General features: G+C 37.8%; 1 protein-coding gene across 6 annotated transcripts in view; it reads right to left on the bottom strand.

Moving 5' to 3' along the window:
- Positions 1-25,947, bottom strand: part of Invs (inversin) — a 182,788-nt gene that overhangs the window by 129,365 nt on the left and 27,476 nt on the right. For 5 of the 6 annotated variants that reach the window (XM_029555430.1, XM_029555432.1, XM_029555433.1 and 2 more), the window contains one exon: positions 19,569-19,735. In XM_029555430.1, coding sequence (XP_029411290.1) covers positions 19,569-19,735 — 167 coding nt within the window. Of the gene's footprint in view, positions 1-17,574; positions 17,621-19,568; positions 19,736-25,947 lie in introns of those variants that run through there. The other variant, XM_029555431.1, reaches the window with a different exon arrangement.

Genomic DNA, 25,947 nt, shown 5'->3' with positions numbered 1-25,947 from the left:
CTTCAGAAAATCTGAAAGCTCCCTTTCCGTACAGTGGCATCAGGAGCACTAAGCTGGGAATCAAACAAGCAAACAAACAAACAAGCTAATCACTGACTGCAAGTGACAAAAAGGCTATGGAAAACTTGAGCCAATTATACCGCGGCTTACGTACATAGAAAACATACCACTGTGACTCTCGGTGCTAAGAGGCCACTGGAAAGCTAAAGGAAGGATTTTTTAAAATATTAGAATCATGTAGGAAAATTTCAAAATAATGATCCCAACATATTCCATGTAACTAACTTTTATACATGAACATAATATGATCAAAGTATTAAAGGATACACAGGTTTTGATTTCAGTTCTTGGATTCACTTAAAAGAAGAACAACTCTGATTTTGATTGGAGCACAATTTTAGTATAAGATTCTAAATATTTTAAAGCAATTTCAAAACTGGAAAATAAGACAGGTTGAGAAACAGCTTCTAAATACGTAGATAAAAACAAGCAATGTTGGTTTGGAAACCCCAGAAGTTGGAGGACATTGACGCACATTCTAGAATAGGACTTCCACCCTGCCTGGAAAAGCTAGGAAAATCTCTGCTAGGGTTGAAATCATGTCTTCTATCACCCACCTCAGTCTACAGATTTTTTAAAAGATATTTCTATTTTATGTGTATGACTGCTTTGCCTACATGTATGATATTATACCACATGCATGCTGGTGCCTACAGAAGCCAGAAGAGAGCGTCAGATCCCCTGGAGCTGGAATTACAGATGGTTGTGAGCGACCATGGAGGTGCTGGGAGCCAAACATGGATCCTCTAGAACAGCAAATGCTCTTACCTGCTGAACCATCTTTCTAGCCCTTTCTGTTGTTTTTTGAGATAGGTCTCACTCTGTAGCCCAGGCTTGCTTGGAACTCACTATTTAGCCTAGGTTGGCTTTGAACCAAAGTAATTCTCTGTCTCAATCTCCTGACTTCTGGGATTACTGGCATGAACTACCATGCCTAGTTTTATTTTGTAAATTTCTTGAGAGATCGTTAATATGTAGGATATAAAGATTTCATATATCTAGATTTTTCTAAGTAATAAGGATATTACAATGTCTTTTGGTGCCTTCTTTTAAGGACATACCAATAGTTGAAACTTCATGAACTATCACTATTTACTATTCAGACACTTATTGGCAATGCATTTGTAGTAGAGTGAGCATTTATTTTAGGATGGACTGAGTTAATACGGCCATAGAGAAGTCTTGTACATATCTACTGAAAAATGTTTAAAGTATAAGGTATGAGTAACGGTATGTCTTAGCTATAAACAAGAGAGCTTAAAAAAAACAGTATTTAAAGTTGGGTGTGGTGGCACACGCCTTTAGTCCCAGCACTTGGAGGCAGAGGCAGGAGGATCTCTGTGAGTTCAAGGCCAGCCTGGTCTACATAGTGAGTTCCAGGACAGCTGGGGCTACAAGGAGACCCTGTCTCAAAAAGACCAAGAAATAAAACACAAAAACAAAAACAAAAGAAAGTATTTAAATCTATTACAACATATTGCACTTGAAAAAGATTATGGAAGACCCAGAAAATTGTAGCTCATCTATATGAGTCAAATCTCATATCTGAGAGTATTTCAATATATAGGTTATGCTGTATACGTCATCAGGGTTAACAACATCAGGGTAACATCCTTGACATGAATGGGGTGGATAAGTGTTGATTAAAGAGAAAGACTGAGATGGACTGAGAATGCATAAGAAATAGAGGCTATTTCCAAAACAGTATCCATTTAAAAAATATTGTTGCAGTTTAATAGCTTTAAATAATAGCCTTAATTGAAACCTTTCCACTTTAATGTTGTAAACATAAAAATTCTATTCTTGTACTGCCTCTGTACTGTGCTAATATTTTATCAATACTTCAGTCATTTAAGTGTTTCTGCACAGATTTAATTACTCTTCTTTGCGCTGATTTGCCTATCACGCCTGTGGTATCATAACCTTTGTAAATGTATATGTACTGCTTGAATGTGCTCCCCTTTGATTTTTCTGTCATTTACTAGTCTTGCTCAAGCATACGTATTTCTTTTAACCACTTTCCTGCTATGATCTTTAAAAATGATTTATTTTTACTTCAATTTCTTACAGAAAATGCATTCACATGGATCAAAAATAAAAACAACATAAAAGGTACAAGACAAAGACTTTCTCTGACTCTGCTCTCCCCTGCCTCATTCTTTCCTCTACCCTCTCCATGGATAAATACTTTCGTTGGTATCTTATGTGCCTTCATCAAGTTTTTTATTGCTGTTATTGTTTCTTTTGAGACAGGGTCTCACTATGTAGCTGTGGATGGCCTAGAACTCACTATGTAGACCAGGTTGGCCTTGAACTCACAAAGATCTATCTATCCCTGCCTCCTGAGTGCCAGGACTAAAGGTGAGTGCCACCACTACCAGCAGGCTTTTGTATTATTTATTTTCTTATTCTTATTTTATACATATGGGTGTTTTGCTTGCATGTATGTATGTGTATGCAATGCCCGTAGAGGTCAGAAGAGGGAATTGGATCCTCCAAAACAAGCTTTTGTATTAAAAAATTTTATTTATTTTAATTTTATGTGTGAGTGTTGTGCCTGCATGCATGTCATACAATACTCGAGGAGATCAGAAGATGGTATTGGATCTTGTTCTAGTTTGTTTCTCCATTGCTGTGACAAAACACTCTGACCACTACCAACTTGGGGAGGAAAGGGTTTATTTGTCTTACATCTCCCAGGTCACAGTTCATCAGGGAGCCCAAGGTAGGAACTCAGGACAGGAACCTGGAGTCAGGAGCTGGAGCACAGGCCATGGAGGATCACTGCTTACTGACTTGTTCCCCTGGCCCCTGCTCAGCCTGCTTTCTTATGCAACACAGTGCCACCTGCCCAGGGGTGGCACCACCCATAGTGGGCTGGGTCCTCCCACATCACTCAACAATCAAGAAGGTGCCCCATGGACATGGCCACAGGCCAGTCCAATGAAGGAAATTCTCCAATTGAGGCTCCCTCAATCCAGGCATGTCAAGTTGATACTAAAGCTATCCAGCACAGATCCCCTAGAACTGGAGTCACTGACAGTTGTTTGCTCCTATGTGAGTGCTGGGAACTGAACATAAGTCCTCTGCAAGAACAGCCAGTGCTCTTAACCACTGGGCCATCTCTCCAGTCCCAAGCATTTGCATTTTTAACCTAGGCCCTTCTACATGCTACGCAAGTGTTCCACTATTGAGCTACATCTCCAGCCCTATATAAAATTTTAACTCATCTTTAATTTACTTAGTAGCTATCTACTAATAACTGGAAAATATCATTTCCAGTTCTATCTATAGTATTCCATTATATAAATGCACCACTTTCAAAAATCAGAATCCTATTGATAACCCAGTACATACCAATTACTTATCCATCATTTTTTTTTAATTTTTAAAAAATATTTTATTATTTTTATTTTATGTGTATGAGTATATTGCCTGCACGTATGTGAGAGCACCTGTGCCATGCAATGCTGTAGAGGTCAGACGAGAGCTTCAGATTCCCCCAGAACCGGAATTAAGGATGGCTCGTAGCCACCATGTGGGTGCTGGGAATCGAACCTGGGTCCTCTGCAAGAGCAGTCAGTCCTCTTAACTGGTGAGCCATCTCTCCAGCCCCTTATCCATCATTTCTTATTTGTACAGGTTCATCAGTAGGATCAATGACTCAAATATGTATATACACTTGCAGCTTAAAAAAAACATTGAATTTTTGCAATTTTCATACAATATAATTTGATGGTATTTAGATCCCCTCTCAATTGTACCTCCCTCACGGCCCTCCACCCAATTCAATGTACTCCACTATAGATACAGCTTATACAGTCTGATTTGTGTTCCCACATGTCTTTCAGTGTGGTTTGATCCACTGGAGCCTGGTCAACCTACAAGGGACCCATCCCTGTAAGAGGCTGTCTCTCTCCCTCCCAGCAGCCATCAGTTGTCAAAAATTCCTTGGGTTGAGTCAGGATTTTTTACCCACTCCCCGATATCTATGCTCAGATTTTTGTTTGGTTTGAGCTTACACGGGCATGTGCATACTGCCACCATTGCTGTGAGTTCGTATGAGTAACTGACCAGCTGTCTAGAAAACTGTTTCCTTGTGGTCATCTACCACCTCAGGCTCTTACAATGTTTCTGCCCCCTCTTCTGCACTGATTCTTGAGCTTTAGAAGGCAGAAGTTTGATATAGGTGTCCTATTCAGGGATAAGCACTCTGCAGCCTCATTGGCCATTGTGGGTTTCTGTGTTAACCATCATTTGCTGCATGGGCACTTCTATGGTGAAAGCTGAGATATACATTCATCTTATATGTAGAGGTTGCATTGAACTGTCACTTTGGGCTAAGCATCTCACAGACACATTCTCTGCACTTGACCAGTTGTGGAACTCTGTAATAGTCTCCATATATTACAAAAAGAAGCTTCTTTGATGAGTGGTGAGAGATTAAGTGAAGTAATACAGACTCAAAAACAAACAAACAAACAAACAAACAAGAAACAAATGTCCTCTCTCATTTGTGGATCTTAGTTCCAAATTCAAGATGTGAGTATTTACCGTGATATGACTGCAGGGGCCAGGAAAATGGAGAGGAATCATGGAGGTGAAGGGGAAGAAGGAGCGTAAGAGAGGGGGATAATAGGAGACAAGTATTATCAAAGGGGAAATGGGGAAAGGGGGGCACTTTAGCTGGGGAGCGAGAAAGGAAGGTTAGATAGGAAGACAGAGAGGAGAGATAAATAAAGCTCAGGTGATGTGAAAAACCAGAGGGAAACATATTAGTTCAAAAACCTACTGAAAAACACATACAATACCTGTACACGAGTGCCTATGTATAGCTGAAGGCTCTATAACAAGAAATGCAGTTCCAGATAGGAACTTTGAGTTTTTGGCCAGGGTAATCCCAGAGACTTCCAAAATAACACGGGCTATTGCCACAGCCCTTGACTTTTGAAGGTAAGACCCTACTGACACAGGACTTGGAGCAATGGAGCTGGAACTGACCTGAAAGACTCCACTCTGAAGACCATCTCTCATGGTATCAGAGGATACTATGGAAGTTGCCAAGGCAGAAAACTAGTCAGTGGTCCCACCCAGCTATAAAGCCCAATAAGCAACAATAACTGGTCCAGAAAACTATGGCTATCGGTGCAGTAGTGGCACTTTTATCTTGTAGGTAATCAACAGCTATCTAATTGAAATTAAGGCCAAATACACATGGCTAGAGCGATCACAGATCCTAGAAAAAAACTCACTTCCTAGACCAATGTAATTTCATACTTTATTCTAAATATTTGTGCTCATATTTATAGACATTTGCAGTTTTGACAGCTATCCCAACATCAGTCTATGGAAGTACTTATTTAGTCAGCAGTGAATAATTTTAATAAGTGGCTTTAATATTCAGATTTGATCATTTTCATATACATAAGAATCTAATTTGAATTCTCCACTGATTTTTTTTTCCTTAGGTTGCTTATCTCTCAGTTCCAAGATGAAACTTAGATCTGTCTTTTAAGTCAATGTATCTTTTCTTAAATATTTATTGATTGATTGTTGAATATGGAACTGAATGCAGGGTAAATAGCATTCTTAGCATGAGCCCCACCACTGAGATAGCCCATGAGCTCCCAGGCTATCTTTAGATATTAAGTTTGTGGTTCAAGAAATTCATTTTACAAGAAGAGGAAGCATGGAGATTTTGTTCTACCTAAAGTTATTCAAGTAGTTGGTGGCAGAACTATAACTATAATTCATTATTAATAAGCATTTATCAGGGCTGGAGAGATGGCTCGGTGGTTAAGAGCACTGGTTGCTCTTGCAGAAGACCCAGGTTCGAATCCCAGCACCCACATGGTGGCTAACAACCATCTGTAACTCCAGTTCCAGGAAATCTAAGGCCCTCTTCTGTCCCCTGTGGGCACTGCATGACATGGGTGCACTTACATACATGCAGGTATAATACTCATACACAAAGTAAAAATTAAAATAAAAAAAACAGGTGTTTATAAAGAAGAGGTAACAAAGAAGTGAAAATATATTCAACTCATTAAGAAATCCATTCAAACAATCTGTACTCAATACCTACTACTATGTGTTACACAGGTTTTAAGGCTAGATGACTGAAATAATATAATCCCATAAACTGATAGTGGACAATCAGATGGGGAAACTGAAAAAAAAGTACTAAAACAAGCAAATGGGAGCTGGAGAGACGCTCAGCAGTTAAGAGCAATTGCAGCTCTTGCAGAGGACCTGAGTCTACTCACGCTGGGCAGCACACAACCACCTTGTAGCTCAAACCGCAGGGGATCCAACACCCATTTCTAGCTTCTGTGGGCACTCCATACACATGTACAGACACACACATAGACACATACACATAAATAAAAATCAAATAAATCTTTTTTTAATGTACACATATGTTCATAGCAGCAACATTTACAGTAATAGCCAAAAGGTGGAAGCAGCTCAAGTGTCCATGGACAAACAGTGGTATGGACATACAGCAGAAAATACTGCTCATTCATAAGAAGAACTGACTCATGTGGCAACCTGGATGAACATCACACAAAGTGAAAGAAGCCAGACACAAAAGCTCATAGTTATGTGATTCTGCTGGTGTGAAATATCCATAATAGATACATTTCAGGGATGGAATGCATAGTGGTGGCTGCCTAGGTTTGGGGAATGAAGCAATGGGAAGGAACTGCTCCATGGGGAGAGCTCTGATTTAGAGTGATGGAAAAGCTTCCAATTAAGATGGAGGTGGGAACTGCACATCCAGAATGTACTGGTACTCCTCACTTGTTCCCATTAAAATACTTAATTTTGTTATGTGAATTTCACTTCCACAAGTTATTTTTTTTTTAAATCAGAGGTCCAGCCAAGCACTGTGGGACACACCTGTAATTCTAGCTATCAGGAGGTTGAGGCAGGACAATCACAAGTTTGAGGGCAGCCTTGGCTATGCAGTGAGTTTTAGGCCAACCTGGGCTATGAGAGACCCTAACTTTAACAAAGAAAAATCAAGGAACAGGCTAGATAAAGACAAAAAAGAAACCTTGTTTCATATATGTTGAAACTGAGATTTCTGGAATAATATTCACTTAGAGACTTTATAGACAATAGGTGGAAAAACAAGTCTTGAATTAGGGAAAGGGTTACTATTAGAGATAAAGACATGGGAGACAACAGGGAGATACAGAAGAACAGCCAGGAGAAGAAACAAACATCACTGGAGTCAACAGAAAAGAGGAGTAAGTGATCGACCAAAGGATGCAGAGAAGTAAGGAAGTAGGATGGAGAAAAGAGTAAACCAGGTAAACTGGGTCATTGGTGCTGTATTAAAATGAAACAAGAACCACAAATGGATGGTCACATTCTGTGCCCAATAATATAAAACAGAGAAGTCCAAGACGTGACTATGAAAGATGCTTCATCCTACATATTTTTATTTATTTGGTTAAATACTAGTTAGACAAGGAAGAATTTCAGTAAAAGTAAATTTGAAAACAAAAGTCAAAGTCATTAAAATTTGACAGGGGGCTGGAGAGATTGTTCAATGGTTAAAAGCAGTGGTTGCTCTTGCAGAGGACCTGCGTTCAGTTTCCAGTACCCACATGGTGGCTAACAACTGCCAGTAACTCCAGTTTCAGGAGATTTGATGCCCTCTTCCAGGCTCATTGGGAACTTCATGGCACAGGTGCACTTATATGCAGGCAAACTACTCATTCACATAAAATAAAAATTATAAAATTCTTTAATTAAGAAATTGACCATCACAGACTCTTTATCCAAAAGATCAAATTTTGCATCTTTCTGATTCAAAAAAGATAGACTTGCTGGGTGTGGTGGTACATGCCTTTAATCCCAGTGCTCAAGAGACAGAGGTAGGTGGATCTCTGTGAGTTCAAGGCCTGGTCCACATAGTGAATTCCAGGCCAGCTGGGGCTACAGGGAGACCATGTCTCGAAAGCAAAAAAAAAAAAAAAATTAAAAAATAAACAAAAAAGATAGATTCCAAAAAAAATTTTATTAAATAAATAAAAAAGATAGATACATTTAGGCAAATGACAGATCAGAAAAGGCAAATGCCAGGCATAGGAACTGAGGCATATAATAATGTTCCTTAAGTTTTAAACTAATTTTTTGAGTCAGACAAAAAATTATTTTGAGGGTTAAATGTGTAAAGAGCTATGTATGTTAAATTTTTTGCTAGTAAAGAAAGTTGAAGTCAGTAAATATACCAAGCTTACTATTATGCCTAATTAAAGTTACTTAAAAAGTACCCTATACATCTAATGTATCATTATATATGGCTGTCAGTGATTTTTTTTTTTTTTTTTGAAAGCTTTTTTTTTTGTCTTTTTGAGACAGGGTCTTGCTGTAGCCCCAGCCGACCTGGAACTCATTATGTAGACCAGGCTGGCCTCAAACTCACAAAGAACACCTGCCTCTGCCTCCCAAGTGCTGGGATTAAAGGCATGCGCCACCACACCTGGCTTGCTCTCTGTTTTTAAAGTTAAAAAAAATCAAGAAAAAAATCATTGGTTAAAAAAATATAAGAATTTAATTAAACGGCAATTTTATTAATCACATCAGTTTCTAAATACAATTGGAAAAATACTATATTTGAGAGAATACTTATATGGTCTCCACATAATGTTGAAATCCCATATACATTGATAGATATCATGCACAGCTTATCTGCCTTCCATGGTCTCTGGCACGTGGCTAATAACTGACGGTTCATTTCTTAAATAGGCTATCAATATAAGCCCCATTTTACAAAGCCTTGGAGAGTTAAACTACCTGTGTCAGGTCACAAGCTAGTGATCCATTCAGTAGTACCAGATGTCTTTGAGTTATGATGGGTTGTAAATCTTATAACTGAAGATTCAATTTCTTTTTCATTATGCTATATTGACTTGGTAGAAGACCAGAAATTCATAGGTTCTTGTCATCCAGTGAGAAGCTAATTTATCACTTAACACTAGCTCTCTTGCTTCCTCTGCACTATTGCCTAAACATGAGTTTCATGGAATCAGGTGCCTTGGAGATGGGAAAGGGGGTGAAGCTGTCCCTCATATCCCTAAAGGTTCTCCTCATCATCCTTGACAGAGACTGGTTCAGTAGAAGGTGAACTTTTAAAATCTAGTCTCTCCAGCTTTAGGGCCAAAACATCTCCCTCAACAGGTTTACAAAAATTAAACCCAGAGCTTCTTGCTTTCCCATTTGTAAAATGAGAAAAATTTTCAAGGGAAATTTTGGTTTTTACAACAGTTTATAACTGGTTGTCAACAATATTCATACTTATTCACTGAACAAACAACTCTACTTGGCAAAGTCTAAACTTGCGCCTTATATTTTGGGTTGTTTTTGTTTCCATTTCCCTAGGAACTTTGATTCAGAAATCATCCACTTTTTTCCCTAAATTTGTGTGTGTGTGTACTTATATATGTGTATATGTGTGCACCGGTGTGTGTGTGTGTGTGCATGTGTGTATTTATATATGTGTATATGCATGCACCAGTGTGTGTGTGTGTGTGTGTGTGTGTACTTATATATGTGTATATGTGTGCACCGGTGTGTGTGTGTGCATGTGTGTATTTATATATGTGTATATGCGTGCACCAGTGTGTGTGTGTGTGTGTGTGTGTGTGTGTGTGTTTGTGTAGGCCAGAGATCAACCTTCGATATTGTTCCTCAGGAGCCATCCCTCTTGGTTTCTGTTTGGTTTTGAGGCAGGATGTCCCACAGCCAGAAGGTCTCTGATTATGCTAGGCTGGCTGGTCAGTGACTGTCTGGGTGGCCACAAACTTGCGACAATCTTCCTGCCCCAGCCTCCTTGAGGGCTGGGATTATCTTTTATTGAACATTTGTACACATTCAAATATCTTTTATCTAGCTGTTAGACTGCAAGGAAGTTAAAAGACTTATTAGCCAAATGCAATGTAAAGACCATGTTTAAGTCCCAATTTGTATATGTCAATCTTTAAAAATGATTAAGAGCTAGGCTGGTGGCACACGCCTGTAGTCCCAGCACTTGGGAGGCAGAGGCAGGTGGATCTCTGTGAGTTCAAGGCCAACCTGGTCTACATAGTGAATTCCAGGCCAGCTGGGGCTACAGGGAGACCCTGTCTCAAAAAGACCAAAAAAAAAAAAAAAAAAACCCCACAAAAAGATTAAGAAACAATGGAGAAAATGTGAGCACTGACTGATTAGGTATTTAATGATATTAATTAATTGTTGTTAATTTCTTTTTCGGTACAATGGTATAGTGGAGATATACAAAAATATATTTTCTTCTTTTAGATATACCCTGAAATATTCATGGGTGTCTGTGATACACCCTAAAATAGTTTAGCTGAAGTATATAGATGAGACAAGACTATGAATTAATAATAGTTGAAGCTGGGTGATGGACAGATTGGGTGATATTCACGACATCATTATTTATTAAAATTTTCGACACACAGTCTCACAGCTTAAAACTTTTCCCAATCAATTACTGCATTACCTTATCACTCATTCTCATCTTGAAAGCATGATACATATTTATTAACTCCATGTTCTCACTTCTTGATTACTGGAGAGTGCTATCTAGTTTCTGTGTCCACTATTATTATGTTCCTTGCTAAAGTCACTTTCTCTTTTTTAAAAATTTTATTTATTATTTTTATTTTATACGTATGCATGTATTACCTGCATGTAGGTAAGTGCACCCATTTTGTGCAATGCCCGCGGAGGTCAGAAGAGGCTGTCGGATCCCTTGGGACTGGAGTTACGGAAAGTTGCTAGCTGTCATGTGGTGCTTGGATTCGAACCCGGGTCTTCTGCAAGAACAGTCAGTGTTCTTAACCCCTGAGCCATCTCTCCAGCCCCTAAAGTCACATTCAAACTGAAAACTCCAGCACATACTTTTTAATTCTCATCATACTGTGTCCCTCATCATACTGTGTTCAGTAAGTAATTATTGAGCCATTTTCAACTCTTCATATCTTAGCATAAAGATGAAACAGAAATGGGTCCTCTTTTCCTAGAAACTTTGTTCTGTGGCTCTGACCATCACTCTGATCTAATTCTTCCCCTTTTATTGTCTCCTTTGTAAGTTTGTTTCCCTAAAATAAATCTTCAGTATTACTGTTCCCTATTTCTGATCCTGTTCTATTTGGTTTCATTTAATATATAAGAAGCAAAAATATGAAATCTTACTTTTAACTCTTCTAAGTGTTAGGTACCTGGTTGTCTTTTATATTACTTTCTATTCTATCTGTATGTTTATAACAACTTTCTCCTGATAAAAAGAAGAGCCCACACATATGCAAAGGCACAGAAGAGTGAGCTATTGTTTTAAAAGAACAGGGGCTAGGGATAAAGCAACTGCCTAACAGGCATGAGGTCCCAGATTCAATTCAGAGAGAGAGAGAGAGAGAGAGAGAGAGAGAGAGAGAGAGAGAGAGAATCTTAGTTTCCTCATCCAGTGACAGACTAGACAAGATCCACCCTTTCTCTCTTTTCTACTGATCCATGAAGAATAGTTTGGTGTTTGCAGGTATTTAGCAGCATCACTAGTAGCAAGAATGCTGTTGGCATATCCCAGAGTGTACCTTTCCAACAAACGAAATGCTCTAAATAATAATACTGAAGAGTATTCTCCATTGCTGTGACAAAACACTCTGACCACTACCAACTTGGGGAGAAAAGGATTTATTTGTCTTATATCTCCCAGGTCACAGTTCATCAGGGAGCCCAAGGTAGGAACTCAGGGCAGGAACCTGGAGTCAGGAGCTGGAGCACAGGCCATGGAGGATCACTGCTTACTGACTTGTTCCCCTGGCCCCTGCTCAGCCTGCTTTCTTATGCAACACAGGCCCACCTGCCCAGGGGTGGTACCATCCACAGTGGGCTGGGCCCTCCCACATCACTCAACAATCAAGAAGGTGCCCCAAGGACATGGCCACAGGCCAGTCCAATGAAGGCAATTCCCCAACTGAGGCTCCCTCAACCCAGGTGTATCAAGTTGACACTAAAGCTATCCAGCACAAGTATTAATAATACTGAGTAGTTTGGTGTTTGCAGGCATTTAGCAGTATGGCCAGTAGCAAGAATGTTGACAGCATATCCTACAGAGTGTACCTTTCCAACAAACAAAACGCTCTAAATCTAAGGATTCATCACTTCTACAAAGAAGACAGAAATATTATTTTATTCATTTTACAGATGAAGAAATGGAAAGCATATACATGTTATTTATCAAGAAATTAAGCTCACAAAAGTCTTGTAAAATCTGCTTTCAGAATTGAAAAGGGAGATGGTGAAAATGAAAAAAAGAATAAATACAACTATTAATTTAAACTTTTAACAGTTTTTGAAGCCCATACCATTCATAATAAATTTAGCTAATGTTCACATTTATTGATGATTCATTCATGTATTTATTAAATTCTATTAAGTGGCAGGGTCTGTGCTAGAACTGTAACTGGAAAATCAAGGTGTAGCCTCTGTCCTCAGCTTTACCGAGTGTCGAGATCTAAATAAATAAAATCCCCGAGGAACTGTGATGATGAATTATGGTGACGTATGTGCTGAGGGGAAATACAGGAGTATTGAGTTGAAGGGGACTGTGGAGTTGGTGGGTAGGGTGTCTGTGTGTATTTACAAGCATGCAAATAATGAAACCTGACTGTTACATGGTGGTGTAAGTTTTCATGACAAGTTTTAGAAGTATTCTTTTACATTTTTCAAGTTATTAACATGGAAAACAGTCAGTCTTGAAAATTCACATTTAAGATTCAGTTTTCAGAGGGTTGGAGAGATAGTGCAGCAGTTAACAACACTGATGTTCTTGCAGAAGACCTGGATTCGGATCCACTGGGAGCTAACAACTGTCTATAACTCCACTTTCAGGGGATCTGACAGCCTCTCTGACCTCCACGGGCATTGCATGACATGGGTGCACTTACCTACCTGTAGGTAATACATGCATATACATAAAATAAAAATAATAAATAAAATACTTTTTAAATACTTTATAAAAAAAGATTCAGTTTTCAGTTTTATACATGAACTGAAAATTTTTTATTAATAAACACAACATAACCACAGTTTAAAGTTTCTTTGATTTTTGTGTTTAACATGGTACCTTTTTAAAATGGATGGTCTTAATCTTCTTGGAGCCAAATTAATAGTCTCCAGGAACATTAAAATATGTAAGTATTAATATTCAGTAAGTCTCTAAAGTCTTTTTATCTTAAATTTCTTACAAGTCTATCTATGGAAGTCAGAGGGATACTAGTCTCCTCTGAACAAAACATTTCTAACAATTCATTTCTGAAAAGTTCAGAAAGGTATGCTTTCTTCAATTAAGCCGAGGGTATCAAATGAAAAACTAAGTACAGACACTCAATATACTGAAATTTTATTGCCATGGGTACCATTTCTTTGGCTTCTTGGACTAACAGCAATTTGTTTCTAGAGAAGTAAATACATGCTAAAGCCATGCAGCACAGTTCCGTAAGCTTTTGGCACATATATGTATTTTGAAATTGGATAAACATTTCTCTTTTGAGTGTGTTATGTGGTGTATATGTGTATGTATGTTCACATGTGTGTAGATGCACATGTGTATAGGCTCACATGTGTGTACATATGTACATGTGTGTGGAGGCCAGAAAGTGCTATTATCTCCCTTGGTCACTCTCCATCTTATATATTGAAGCACAGTCTCTCACTTGAACCCAGATTCACTGATCAGGCTAGAATGGATAGCTGGCTTGCGTTATGAATCCCCTGTCCCCACCTCCCAGGCTCTGGGATTACAAGAGGGACACCATGCTCACCCAGCCGTTCTGTGGGTGCTGGGGATCCCAAATCTGTTCTTCACTTTTGGACACCTAGCACTTCACTTACAAAGCCATCTCCCAGTCCCCCACATAACTGTTTCTAACAAACGAAATGCTTAGTATTTGTACTATGTAATTGAAATAAAAATTATTCAACCAGATATGTTAGGTGTGCTAGACTTAGAGAGAATAAAAAATAAATAAAACAAGGTGCTTTCTCAGAGTTGCAAAATTTTCTATAAAAAAGAGACAAGTAGGGCTGGAGAGATGGCTCAGCTGTTAAGGACACTGGCTGTTCTTGCAGAAGACCCGGGTTCAAATCCCAGCACCCACATGGCAGCTAACAACTGTCTGTAACTCCAGTTCCAGGGGATCCAACAGTCTCTTCTATCCTCCGTGGGCATTGCATGACACAGGTACACTTACCTACATGCAGGCAATGCATACATAAACATAAAAATAATAAATAAAATTAAAAAAAGAGACAAGTAAATAATAATTGCAATGCCAAGAACAAGGCTCTAAAAGACATTGGAACACAGTACTATGGGGATCTAAGCTTTCCCTACAAATAAACTTAAGAAAGAAACAGTACAGTTTAGTATATAAAAAAAACAAAACTGGAACAACATGAGCAAGGTTGATCATAATAGCAATTACTAGTTATATGACTTGGTATGTGTTAAAAATGCATGAGGTAGATGGGCCAGCTTTAAGAACTATGTCCTTCATCTCTGTATTCCAACATAGCACCTGTTATGTAGTGGTTTTAACCTATGTAAAATAAAGGAACCCATGCTCATATATGTGGAAATTGATAGTCACATACATAGCACAAGGATATGCATGCACGTAGAGGCCAAAGGTCAACCCTGGGTGTCATTCCTCAGGTGACACCTGCCTTATTGCTTGAGACAGGGTTCCTTACTGGCCTGAAGCTCATGGATTAGGCCAGGCTGGTGTATCTACCTGTCTCTGCCTTGCTGAGATTATAAACATGTACCACTATGCCAGCCTCTTTATGTGAACTGTAGGGATCAAACTCAGGTACTATTTAGGCATGGCAAGTACTATCTTCTCAGCCCAAACAGCACCCGTCTAAATTTACAGACACTAGAGTTAAGTGCAATAAACAATACCTGAAAAGAGGTTCACTAAACAAAAGGAAATCAAGTTCAATGAGGATTGTTACTGGTAGCATCTACCTGTAGCCAATATATGCGATTCATTTTTTCCAACTCTCTCAAGTTATGTAATGATGATGACATAGGGAACATGTGGCAAATACTTGTTGAATCAATATTTACACCTCCATGATCTCTCTCTTAGATCCAACTCCTCTCTATCGGCTTGAACTATATCTCACTATGCACCCACATTCTCTTCCTCTTTCAAAGTAGCTTTGATTCCCATGCTAGTCCCTCTAAGACACTTTGATCATGTAACTTTTATTTCCAGATTTCCTAAATGGCTCCATTGGGCTTTTTTTTTTTTTTTTTTTTTTTTTTTTTTTTAAAAAAGGGTCTCCCTTTACCCCCAGCTGTCCTGGAACTCACTATGTAAACCAGGCTGGCCTTAAACTCACAAAGATCCACCTGCCTCTGCCTCCCAAGTGCTGGGATTAAAGGCGTGCGCCACCATGCCCAGCTTCATTGGGCTTTTCATTAGAAAAAAAAATGCATAGGAGTTGCATAGGACCAAAGCCTGGCACAGCAGACACTACCTGGCTAAATATTAATGAACTTGTGTTGGCAAAATTTAATTATCCGTATGTTTTAGCGTGAGGAAGGAACACCACACAAAAATCAATTTGCTATGGACTAAAAGACTGAAACGTGAAAGAAAACGTAGGGTAATTTAAAGACAATCTCTGTTCAGCTCTTGTCTTTCTGCTGTTGTTTACTGCTGGGTTTACCAGAGCCCCAGCCAGCACAGTTTATCAATCATTAACAACGGGAAGGAACTGGTATCAGGATTTTGGGTACCTTCTCTGCATTCCCTCCACTCCAGCATTTTGCCCTTCAAGTTTCAGCCCCTAGAATCTCTAACTCTACCTTGGTTTCTTTAACTCAACTGTTAAGGTTGGATTCCTTTGTACTCCAATATGGCAGCTGACTTTAACGGGACAGACAGGATGACTGTGGTGCTCATTTTATAGGCTTTCTTTCTCTGAATGATTATGTTATCAGATTGTGTCTATGCTGATTGTTCTCAATGCTTCTAAATAGTAGATATATATTTTCTTCTACATACGAGGTTATATATTTCCTGCAGCCTGACTAGTCTAAAACCAGCTGTCATGGCAAGAACAGATGCATGCTCATGAAAGACTTTTTTGGGTTCTCTTTTTCTGATATGCCTTTTTTTAATCCTTAAACATTCCATCAGTGCTTATTTTATACTGTGTCTCTAATGGTTCTAATATCTGCTGTTTTTCAAGACTAAATATGTTGTTTCTGTTGACTTGCATTCACAGTAGATTGTGTCCTTAAGTCTTTTGTGATCTTTCATTGTGAGATCATATTTGGTTTATTTTAATATGGGGGAAACCTTGAAATTTAAGGTGAAGATATTCTTCCTAAGAGAAGGTGTGTGTGTGTGTGTGTGTGTGTGTGTGTGTGTTTCTGTGTGTTCTCAAAAACAGGATGTCTTAATAGACTTGGGACATATTATCTCCAAATATTCTCTAAAAATTATTTCTAGACCATTCAACATCTTATTCCTGCTTAGCCTGCTCTTTTTCTGGTTTCTTAAAAATAGTGTTTTGTGGGCTGGAGAGATGGTTCAGTGGTTAAGAACATTGGCTGTTCTTGCAGAAGACCTGGGTTCGAATTCCAGCACCTACATGGCAGCTAACAACTGTCCATAACTCCAGTTCCAGGGGTTCTGACAGTCTCTTCTGTCCTCTGTGGGCATTACATGACACGGGTGTACTTACCCACATGCAGGCAATATACACATACACATAAAATAAATAAATAAACAAAATATTTTTAAAATAGTGTTTTATATGAAGCACAAAATCAAACATAACACCCAGGTTTGATTAGCAGTGTGCTAAAGAATTATTACCACTCTTGTTCAGAAAATTATAGTAGTATACCTTAGACACATTACTGTTCTTGGCAAGCATGTAAAAACAAATAGCAATAGAGAAAGATGGGAAATGTATAATTGTCAGATACTTGAAAGATCATGAAACTTTTACTTATGAAACTTTTACTTATGTAGAGTCTAACATATAGACTTAATTATATTTATTCCTTGACACTGTAAAAACTGTAATTCAAAAATCAAGGCTAGAGAGACAGCTCAGTGGGCAAAGGCACTTACTGCACAAGCCTGAAGATCTGAGTTCAGTCCTTGGAACCCACATAAAGGTGGAAAGAGAGAACTGCCTTCACATGTGCTCGTGGTATGTGCACACACACACACCATGCACACAAAACACACAATAAAAACTTATGATATAAAATAACTAAAACAAAATCGGAAGCCCAGTGTGGTGGCTTCCTTGCATCTGTACCCAGAACAAGTTTGAGGCCAGTTTACATTGCACTTTGAGACCCTTCTCAAAAAACCAAACAAAACCAAGCAAAACAAGCAAAAATTATCATGGAAATAAAATGCAACAGAAAATAATGTACTGCATCCAATAGAGCTAACTTATCTGCTGAGGCGTGCCTCTTCTGTGAACCCTGTTGGTCACAGTATTCCTGCAAAAATATCATGGTATTAGATCATCAGCTTAAATCCTCATTTTGCCCCCAAATATCTACCTGATATTAGGGTCTTCTAACTTACATTACAATTATTTATTTATTTATTTATTTATTTATTTATTTATTTATTCTATGTATGAGCATTTTGCCTGCATGTATATAAATGCACCTGTGTTGTGCAATGCCTGAGGAGGCCAGAAGAGGGCATTGGATCTCCTGGAACTGGAGAAGAGGATGGTTGTTAATCTCCATGTAGGTACTAGGAACAGAATCTGGGTCCTCTACAAGAGCAGCCAATGCTCTTAACTACTGAGCCATTCCTCTAGTGCCTCTCCCCCATCCTACATTTTAAAGGTTGAATTTCACACCTCAATGAATCATAATGAAAAGCCTAAAGGGCATCAAATTCTTAACATTGGAACCATTCCCAATGGTCAGCCTTCCTTCCTTCCCTCCTTCCTTCCTTCCTTCCTTCCTTCCTTCCTTCCTTCCTTCCTTCCTTCCTTCCTTCTGTGCCTTTCTTTTTTTCTTATTATGACAACAATTTAAATGGAGTTGCCTTTCCCAAGTGAATAATGGCAAGCCTAGGTGAAAGGTTTTAAAAACTTGAGTAGCAGTTAAAACTGAGATTGAAAATGAGAGTGGTTTTTTGGGGTTTTTTTTTTTTTAGAAATTACTATAATGAAAAGCAAATTCAGGAGAAGTAACTGGAAATAGCCTGACAGCCCCACTGATCAGAGCATGTGATGAACAGATTCAGCAGCAGATCATAATGTCAACCTCTTTTATGCATTCAGCTAATGAAAAGGTATTTTTCGAACCCCTCAATTAATCGGCCCTATCTGGTCATATTTTTAATGGGAAATAACTCTAATAGTTTCTACTGGCTCTAACTCATTTTCATTGCTTTTGTCCTCCGAAAAATATGAAGCCTAAAATAACAAAAAGAAAAATACCATGTATTGGAAATATATCTTATAAAGCAAAATTTTATGGAGGGGAAAACAATTTGTTAGGTAAGGCTTTAATTTAGAAGCTTCTGATTTTATCTTTTTGATATGTTTAATCTTAAAAATTTGAACTCTGTAACAACTTCAAAAACTTGAAATTGCCAGGCGTGGTGGCACACACCTTTAAGTTCAAGGCCAGCCTGGTGTACATAGTGAGTTCCAGGACAGCTGGGGCTACAGGGAGACCCTGTCTCAAAAAGACCGAAAAAAAAAAAAACAAAAAAAAAAAAACACCCTTGAAATCACTGATATTGAAAATATAATTTTAGATTTTTTAAAACTTGAAAGTACACTATAAAATAAATTTCTTTATGACCCGAATGACACATATTTCTAAAGGGTTTGCAACTTTTGATTGTAAAAGCAATGTTCATTAAGGAAAAATAAAGAAACTATGAAACATAAATAAATTCATATGCATTTCCAATATCTGAGTCTAACCACTATTAACACTTTTGTATATTTCTGTTTAGTCATTATTTTATCGCCACACATGGACTGTGAGTGTGTACATGTATGTGTATGCAGGTGCATGTTTAAGTGTGTGGAAGTCACAACTCAACCCTGGCTGTGGTTCCTCAGGTACCATCCACCTTGGTTTTTGTTGAGACAGGGTTTCTTCGCTGCCCTGCAACTTGCAGATTAGGCTAGGATGGCTGGCCAGTGAGCCCCAAGAATCTGCCCATCTCTCCCTACCCAGTTTTTGAAATATGAGTTCTGGGAATCCTTGTGCTTGCAAGGTAAGCACTTCGACAACTGTACTGTCTCCTCAGCCTCAGTTATCTGTACTTCAATCTTTAATCCGGGAAAAATCAGGAAGCCTAAGAGTTGTGCATGTGTGGTTTCTATATTTGTCCACTGCAGAGTTCCACCAGTCAGGTAACAAACAGCAACACACAACAGTTCCTCATCAAAGTAATTTTAGTTCTCACCTTTTGAGCTGCAAGATGGAGGGCAGTTCTCCGGCTGTGGTCAGTTTTGTTGACATCTGCTCCTGCCTTCAGAAGAGCATCTGCACAGTCTAGTCTGTCTGCCAACACACAATACATAAGAGGTGTTCTCCCAAATTGGTCTTCTTTGTCTTTAAGAGCAGAGTTTCCTGTAAGTACAAGAAACAGTGATATTTAAAAAATGTTCTTAGTTCTAATACAAATAGGAAAACATTTCCTAAATCCTTATCATTACATACTGTCTTAGATCCATGGAGTATATAATTTCATTTTAATTTATCCTATGAGGTAGATATTATCATTCCTATAGCATGGACAACCGAGGCTCAGAGAAGTTTATTATTTACATTCATTTTGAAAGTAGATGGCAGAACTAAATACAAACTCATTGATGACTCCAGTGGTCATGTTCTTTCTTATTACATTATATTGAATAAACATTTTTTAAAATTATTTATTTAATAACCACATAATTAGAAGAAGCATTTCATTACAACAGCATTGACATATTCAATAACAATTTTCTGAGCTAAGATGCATCTTTTTCAGAATTGGCTGTAAATTTTTAGGTTTACAGTTGAATTAATACAATTATACAATATTGTACTCAGTATAAACCCTACAAGACATAAAATTAAATGAGGTTTTAACCTTTTAAAAAGAGCTCTATTTCATTATTAAAATACATAGTTTCATACAGAAAAATTCATTTTTAATGCAATTAACACTAAGATGTTTGCACATGCATTTCTAATCTCTATATATCTGATTATTACTAGTCACAGTCGGTTACTTTCTGAGATCCTTGGCATATGAGCATGGATATAAAGCCAGGTAGATTTCAATGATAATGTTTTTCATACCTACTGATTATGAAGGAGCAAATTTTTATGCTTTGAAGAATTATTTTTTTTTAATTTTTAAAAAATTTAATAACCACATGATTAGAAGAAGCATTTCATTACAGCTTTAACATATTCAGTAACACACACCAGAGCAAGGATACATTTCTTTAAAAGTGGCTGTAAATTTTTAAGTTCACAGTTGAATTAATACATTTATACAATATTGAACTAAGTATAAACCCTGTAAGATATAAAACTGAATGAGTTTTTACTCTTTAAAGAAGATCTCCATTTCATTTTTAAATATGCTGTTTCCTACATGTTTTTATATATTGGATAAACATTTTGAGATACGGAGTTACTCATGTTTCTCCCTCACTCTTTCCTTTTGTCAACAAACACTTCTTTTTCAATTTTTGGATTTACTTATTTTTATATGTATGAGTGCACCACATGCATGCAGTGCCTATAGAGGCCAGAAGATGGCTCAGATACCCTAGAACTGGAGTTTGGGATGGTTGTAGCCTACCATGTGGATGCTGAGAGCCAAATTGGGGCCCTCTGCAAGAGGAGCCAGTGTTCTTAACTGCTGAGCCCTCTCTCCAGCCCCAACAAATACTCCTTTTGTGCTAAACATAGAGTAGGCATTGTAAATTTTTTTATGAGTGATTAAAGAAAATCATGTTTCGGTTCCTCTTCTAGGCAAAATGGAGCAAATGTACAGTATCCTGATCCTCCTGCTAATTACAACTAAAACCCTGCCCAAAATAAATGAAAAGAGGACGGCCAAACTTCAGAGACAATCTGGTAATAAATGGCCTAAGTGTGTGTGTGTGTGTGTGTGTGTGTGTGTGTGTATGTACATGCATGTGTGTGCCTCCTATGCATAGCCAGCTTGTTGCTAGAGTAGCCTCAAATCTGGAAATACCAAGAGGCCCAGACCAAATGTCACCCTTATTCAACAGATGGGGAAATAGGTAACCCTGGGGAAGTACATGGCCCTGGGGATGCCACATGAATCCTTTGTCTGTACCTGCTCTACTCAATTCACATACATTAAAAGATATCATACCTTTCTCCTCCACTAGGTGCTCAGGAGAAGCCCTGTCAGCTACCATACCCTAAATTAAGCAAAGGGTAGCAATGAGGTAGTATCTTACCCTTTCTTAATTAGGGAGTAGAGGAGGATATGGAGAAGAGGAACCTGGAGAAAGCAGTTCTTTAAACCGGTGCATGGGATCATGGACAAACCTGACAAGATCACATGTGAAACTGACTAAGATCAGAAGAGAAAAAGCTCAGAGAACTGATCTAAAGATAGAATAGTACCCAGGTCCTAAACTGGGGTAGGTAGTGCAGAAGGAGGCAGACCAAACAAACTCTGTAAGAGCTCTGAAAACCAAGCTGACACTTGAACCAAATCCACAAAATTGAACAGAATGTTTATTCTACATCAAACAGGCTGTTAATCTACCAAAAAATAGAATACTTATATAGAATCCAGTCTCATAATGTCAAATATAAAATGTCAAAGATAGCCCCAAATTATTAAATAACTCATCACAAAAATATTAACAAAAGACAATGATCAGATACCAATTCTTTGATGACACAGATATTACAAACCTCACACATATTTTAAATGATTATCACAACAATGTTCCAACAATCTATTACAAACACTCTTGAAGCAAAAGAGGAAATACAAAGTCCCAAGAAAGAAAGAGCAATATAAATATGAACCAAAGGAAACATTTTAAATATTTATTTATTGCTTTTTAAGACAGGGACTCACTATATAGCCAAGGGTGGCCTCTAATTCATAATCTTCCTGCCTTAACTTCTCAAGTGCAGAGATTACAAGTATGCATCACATGCCCAGCTCCTAAAAGTAAACATCTAATAAACAAGTACATAACCAAATAAAATAATCAAAACAAAATTTTCACTGAATTATGCAATAGCAGAATGAAGATGGCACAGGAAAGAATCTCCATACTTGATGACAGACCAATAGAAGTTATCCAAGCTGAATAATAGATAGAAAACATATAAACAAGAATAACTACTGAGGTCTAGTCAGTCTATCTAGAGTCCCTTGCTTTAGGAAGATCAGTGCTCCCTTACCCAGTAGTAATCAGTTATCATTTCTTCAAATAAGACTGGGGTCTGCTGTCCATTTCCCCAGTTCTATGATGGATTTTTGTCTGCTTGAGTTTGCATAATGCAGTCTTATGCATGCTGACACCATTGCTGTAGGTTCATATGAGCAGGGTCCCAGAAGCTTGTAGGACTCTATTTCCATATGGTCATGCATCTCCTCGCTGGCTCTTATACTCGTTCCACCCCATCTTCTGCAATGGTCCCTGAGCCCTGGGAGGTAATTTTTAACACACTCGAATAATTATCATAACAAGGCATGTGATAACAAATATTAACGAGGATATGGAGAAATCAAAATCCTCATATACTGTTAGAAGGAATTTAAAATGGTATAGCCCCTTTGGAAAACAATCCTAGAGTAGCAATTTGATCCATCAATTCCACCCCTGAATGAATACCCAAAAGAAATTAAATGTATCCACACAAACACAGGTTCACAAATGTCTGTAACAGTACTATTCATTATAGCCAAAAAGCACAAGTATACAACTGTGTGAATGGATAAACAAAATCCTGTATATCCACAAACTATAATACTACTCAACAAAAGGAATAGGGTACAATATATACCACACCATGGATGGACCTTGAAAACATTATATTAAGTGAAAGAAGCTGGTCCAAACACTATGTGTTGTATGATTGCATCTCCACCGTCTGACAGGGACACATCTACTGAAGCAGAAAGTACATTAGCAGTTGCCTACAACTTCAAGGGTCTGTTGGATTCGAGCTAGTTCCTGCTATAGGGTATAAGATCTCTTGGGGGTAGGTAATGAAATTGTTTAAAAATTATTATGTAAAAAATTAATTATAGGCCAGCTATGGTGGCATGTGCCTTTAATCCCAGCCCTTGGGAGGCAGAGACAGGTGGATCTCTACAAGAACGAGGCCACTCTGATTCACATCATGACTTTCAGATAAGCTGTGACTACGGAGATCCTGTCAAAAAAACAATCAATAAAAAGACTAACAAAAAAATTAATTATGTACCTACATAAAACCATTTAACTATACACTTTAAATTGGTGAATTGTATGGAATGGGCATTATATCTCAATAGAGCTGTTAGGGAAAAGCTGATTATATATAACTTGAATCCTAAAATTGTTCTATAAATGGGAAGGAAAGCAAGAAAGAGGAAACAGAAAATAGAAATAGAAGAAACATACAATGAACATATAAACTGGAAATCTTAGTCCTAACATCTACAATTCCTTTAAAGGTAAATGCGTTGATAAGCACACCAATACAAAAACGTGATTGGGGCCTGGGTTTAGTTCCCAGCACCTACGTGGTGGCTAACACCTGTCCTTAACTCCAGTTCTAGGAGATCCAATGCACTCTTCTGGCTTCCTCAGCCACCAGGCATGAACTTACTGCACTTACATACATGTAGGCAAAACACTCATACACATAAAATAAAAATAAATAGAATCCTTTTAAAAAGACATGAGCTAGAAAACAAGAAGACCCAGCTATGTGCTATTCAAAAAACTTGATCTATAATGAGATAAATACTAAAAGTAAAAAAGGAGCAAAGGGCCGGGTGTGGTGGCGCATGCCTTTAATCTCAACACTTGGGAGGCAGAGGCAGGTGGATCTCTGTGAGTTCAAGGCCAGCCCAGTCTACATAGTGAGTTCCAGGACAGCTGGGGCTACAGGGAGACCCTGTCTCAAAAAGACCAAAAAAAAAAAAAAAAAAAAAAGGAGCAAAGACAGACATAATATGTAAACGCTAAAAAAATTCTGAAGTACGTATATATCTAATAAGGTAGACTTCAGAGCAAAGACAATTATGTGGAACAGGCTGAGTATTATCTAGTGACGCTGGACAGTCTTTAAAACACTCATAGAACATACTCCAAAACAGAATACTGGTTCACAAAGCTAGCACTAAAAGATTTAAAGAACTGAACTCATACCAAATATGTTCTCTGATAATAATGTAATTAAACTAGGTATCATTGATAGACTTATAACAGGAAATTACCAAGTACCTGAGAATAAAAAAAAAAAAAAAAAAAAAGAAAAGAAAATCTTGGGGAAATTTAAAAACATAATAACTAAATAAAAACATTATTACTATAAGCTTCTTACCCTATACATAAGGGAGGCTTGGAACAAAATACACAGACTGAATACTTATGTAAGAATAGAATAATTTCAGATTGATAAACTATGTTTCTACCTTAGTATATTAAGAAGGAAAATTTAACCCAAAAGAAGCAGGAAGAAAAACATAAAGAAAATAAAAAAGGGGTCAATGAAATTAAAATGAGAAAAGTAACAGAAAAATCAATAAAGCTATAAGTTCTTGGAAAATAAAATTAATAAATTTGTAAACAGATTCATAATTAAGAAGTGTATACTACATAGGATAGTGGTATAGTTCAGTGGTAGAATACTTGCCTAGCATACACAAGGCCCTGGGTTCAATCCCCAGCACTATAAACAATCAAAATAAAATAACAACAAAAGCCAGAGTAAACACAAATTTCCAATATAAGGAAGAAAAGAAGAATTGCCATTACAGAGCATAAACTCGTAATTTAAGAGAAATCAATAAATCCCTATTTATATCTTAAATATCTATTTAAGATATAGATATGTGCAACAGTACCTCAGTATGCAACACTCCAAGACAGCACCTAAAACACCCACTCTCTAGAACACATGCCCTTTGTGATCCCTTCTTTTAGGTGGGGTCAGTCTATGAACGTGATATCATTCCCATGATTAGGTTCTGTTATGTGGCAAATACAAAGGGGCTGTGCAGATATAATTAGGCTCATTAATCATTTAACTTGAAGTTAATCATGAGAGATTAACTTAAGTGGCTTTTATTGACTGATTGATGACCAATTGATTGTGGTGCTAGGGATCAAACCCAGGGCCTTGAAAGTACTTTTCAAAATACTACCACCACGGTATATACTCGACCCCTGCTGACAGTTTGACTGTGGTCTTGTGAAACCCTGAGCAAAAGGCCCAGCTAAACTAAGTCTAGGTTTCTGCCCCACAGAAACTGGAAGGTAATAAATGTTTGTTGATTTAAACCCAAGTTTGTTAATTTCTTATGTAGCAATAGAAAACTATTATAGCATATCTATTAAAAAATTAAATGCAAACTGGTTCAGCCCCTATGGAAGGCAGTGTGGAGAACTCTTAGAAAACTACAAATAAATCTAGCACATTATTCAGTTATACCACTGGTTTGCATATACCCAAAGGACTCATCCTATTACAGAGATACTTGCACAGACATGTCTGATGCTGCTCTTTTCACAATGGCTAAAAATTGGAAACACCCTAAATGGCCCTCAACTGTTGAACTGATAATGAAAATGTGT

This window comes from Nannospalax galili, unplaced genomic scaffold (assembly GCF_000622305.1).
Source record: "Nannospalax galili isolate Female #2095 unplaced genomic scaffold, S.galili_v1.0 scaffold125, whole genome shotgun sequence".
NCBI classification, from domain to species: domain Eukaryota; kingdom Metazoa; phylum Chordata; class Mammalia; order Rodentia; family Spalacidae; genus Nannospalax; species Nannospalax galili.
This window is presented reverse-complemented; position numbering and strand designations above follow the sequence as displayed.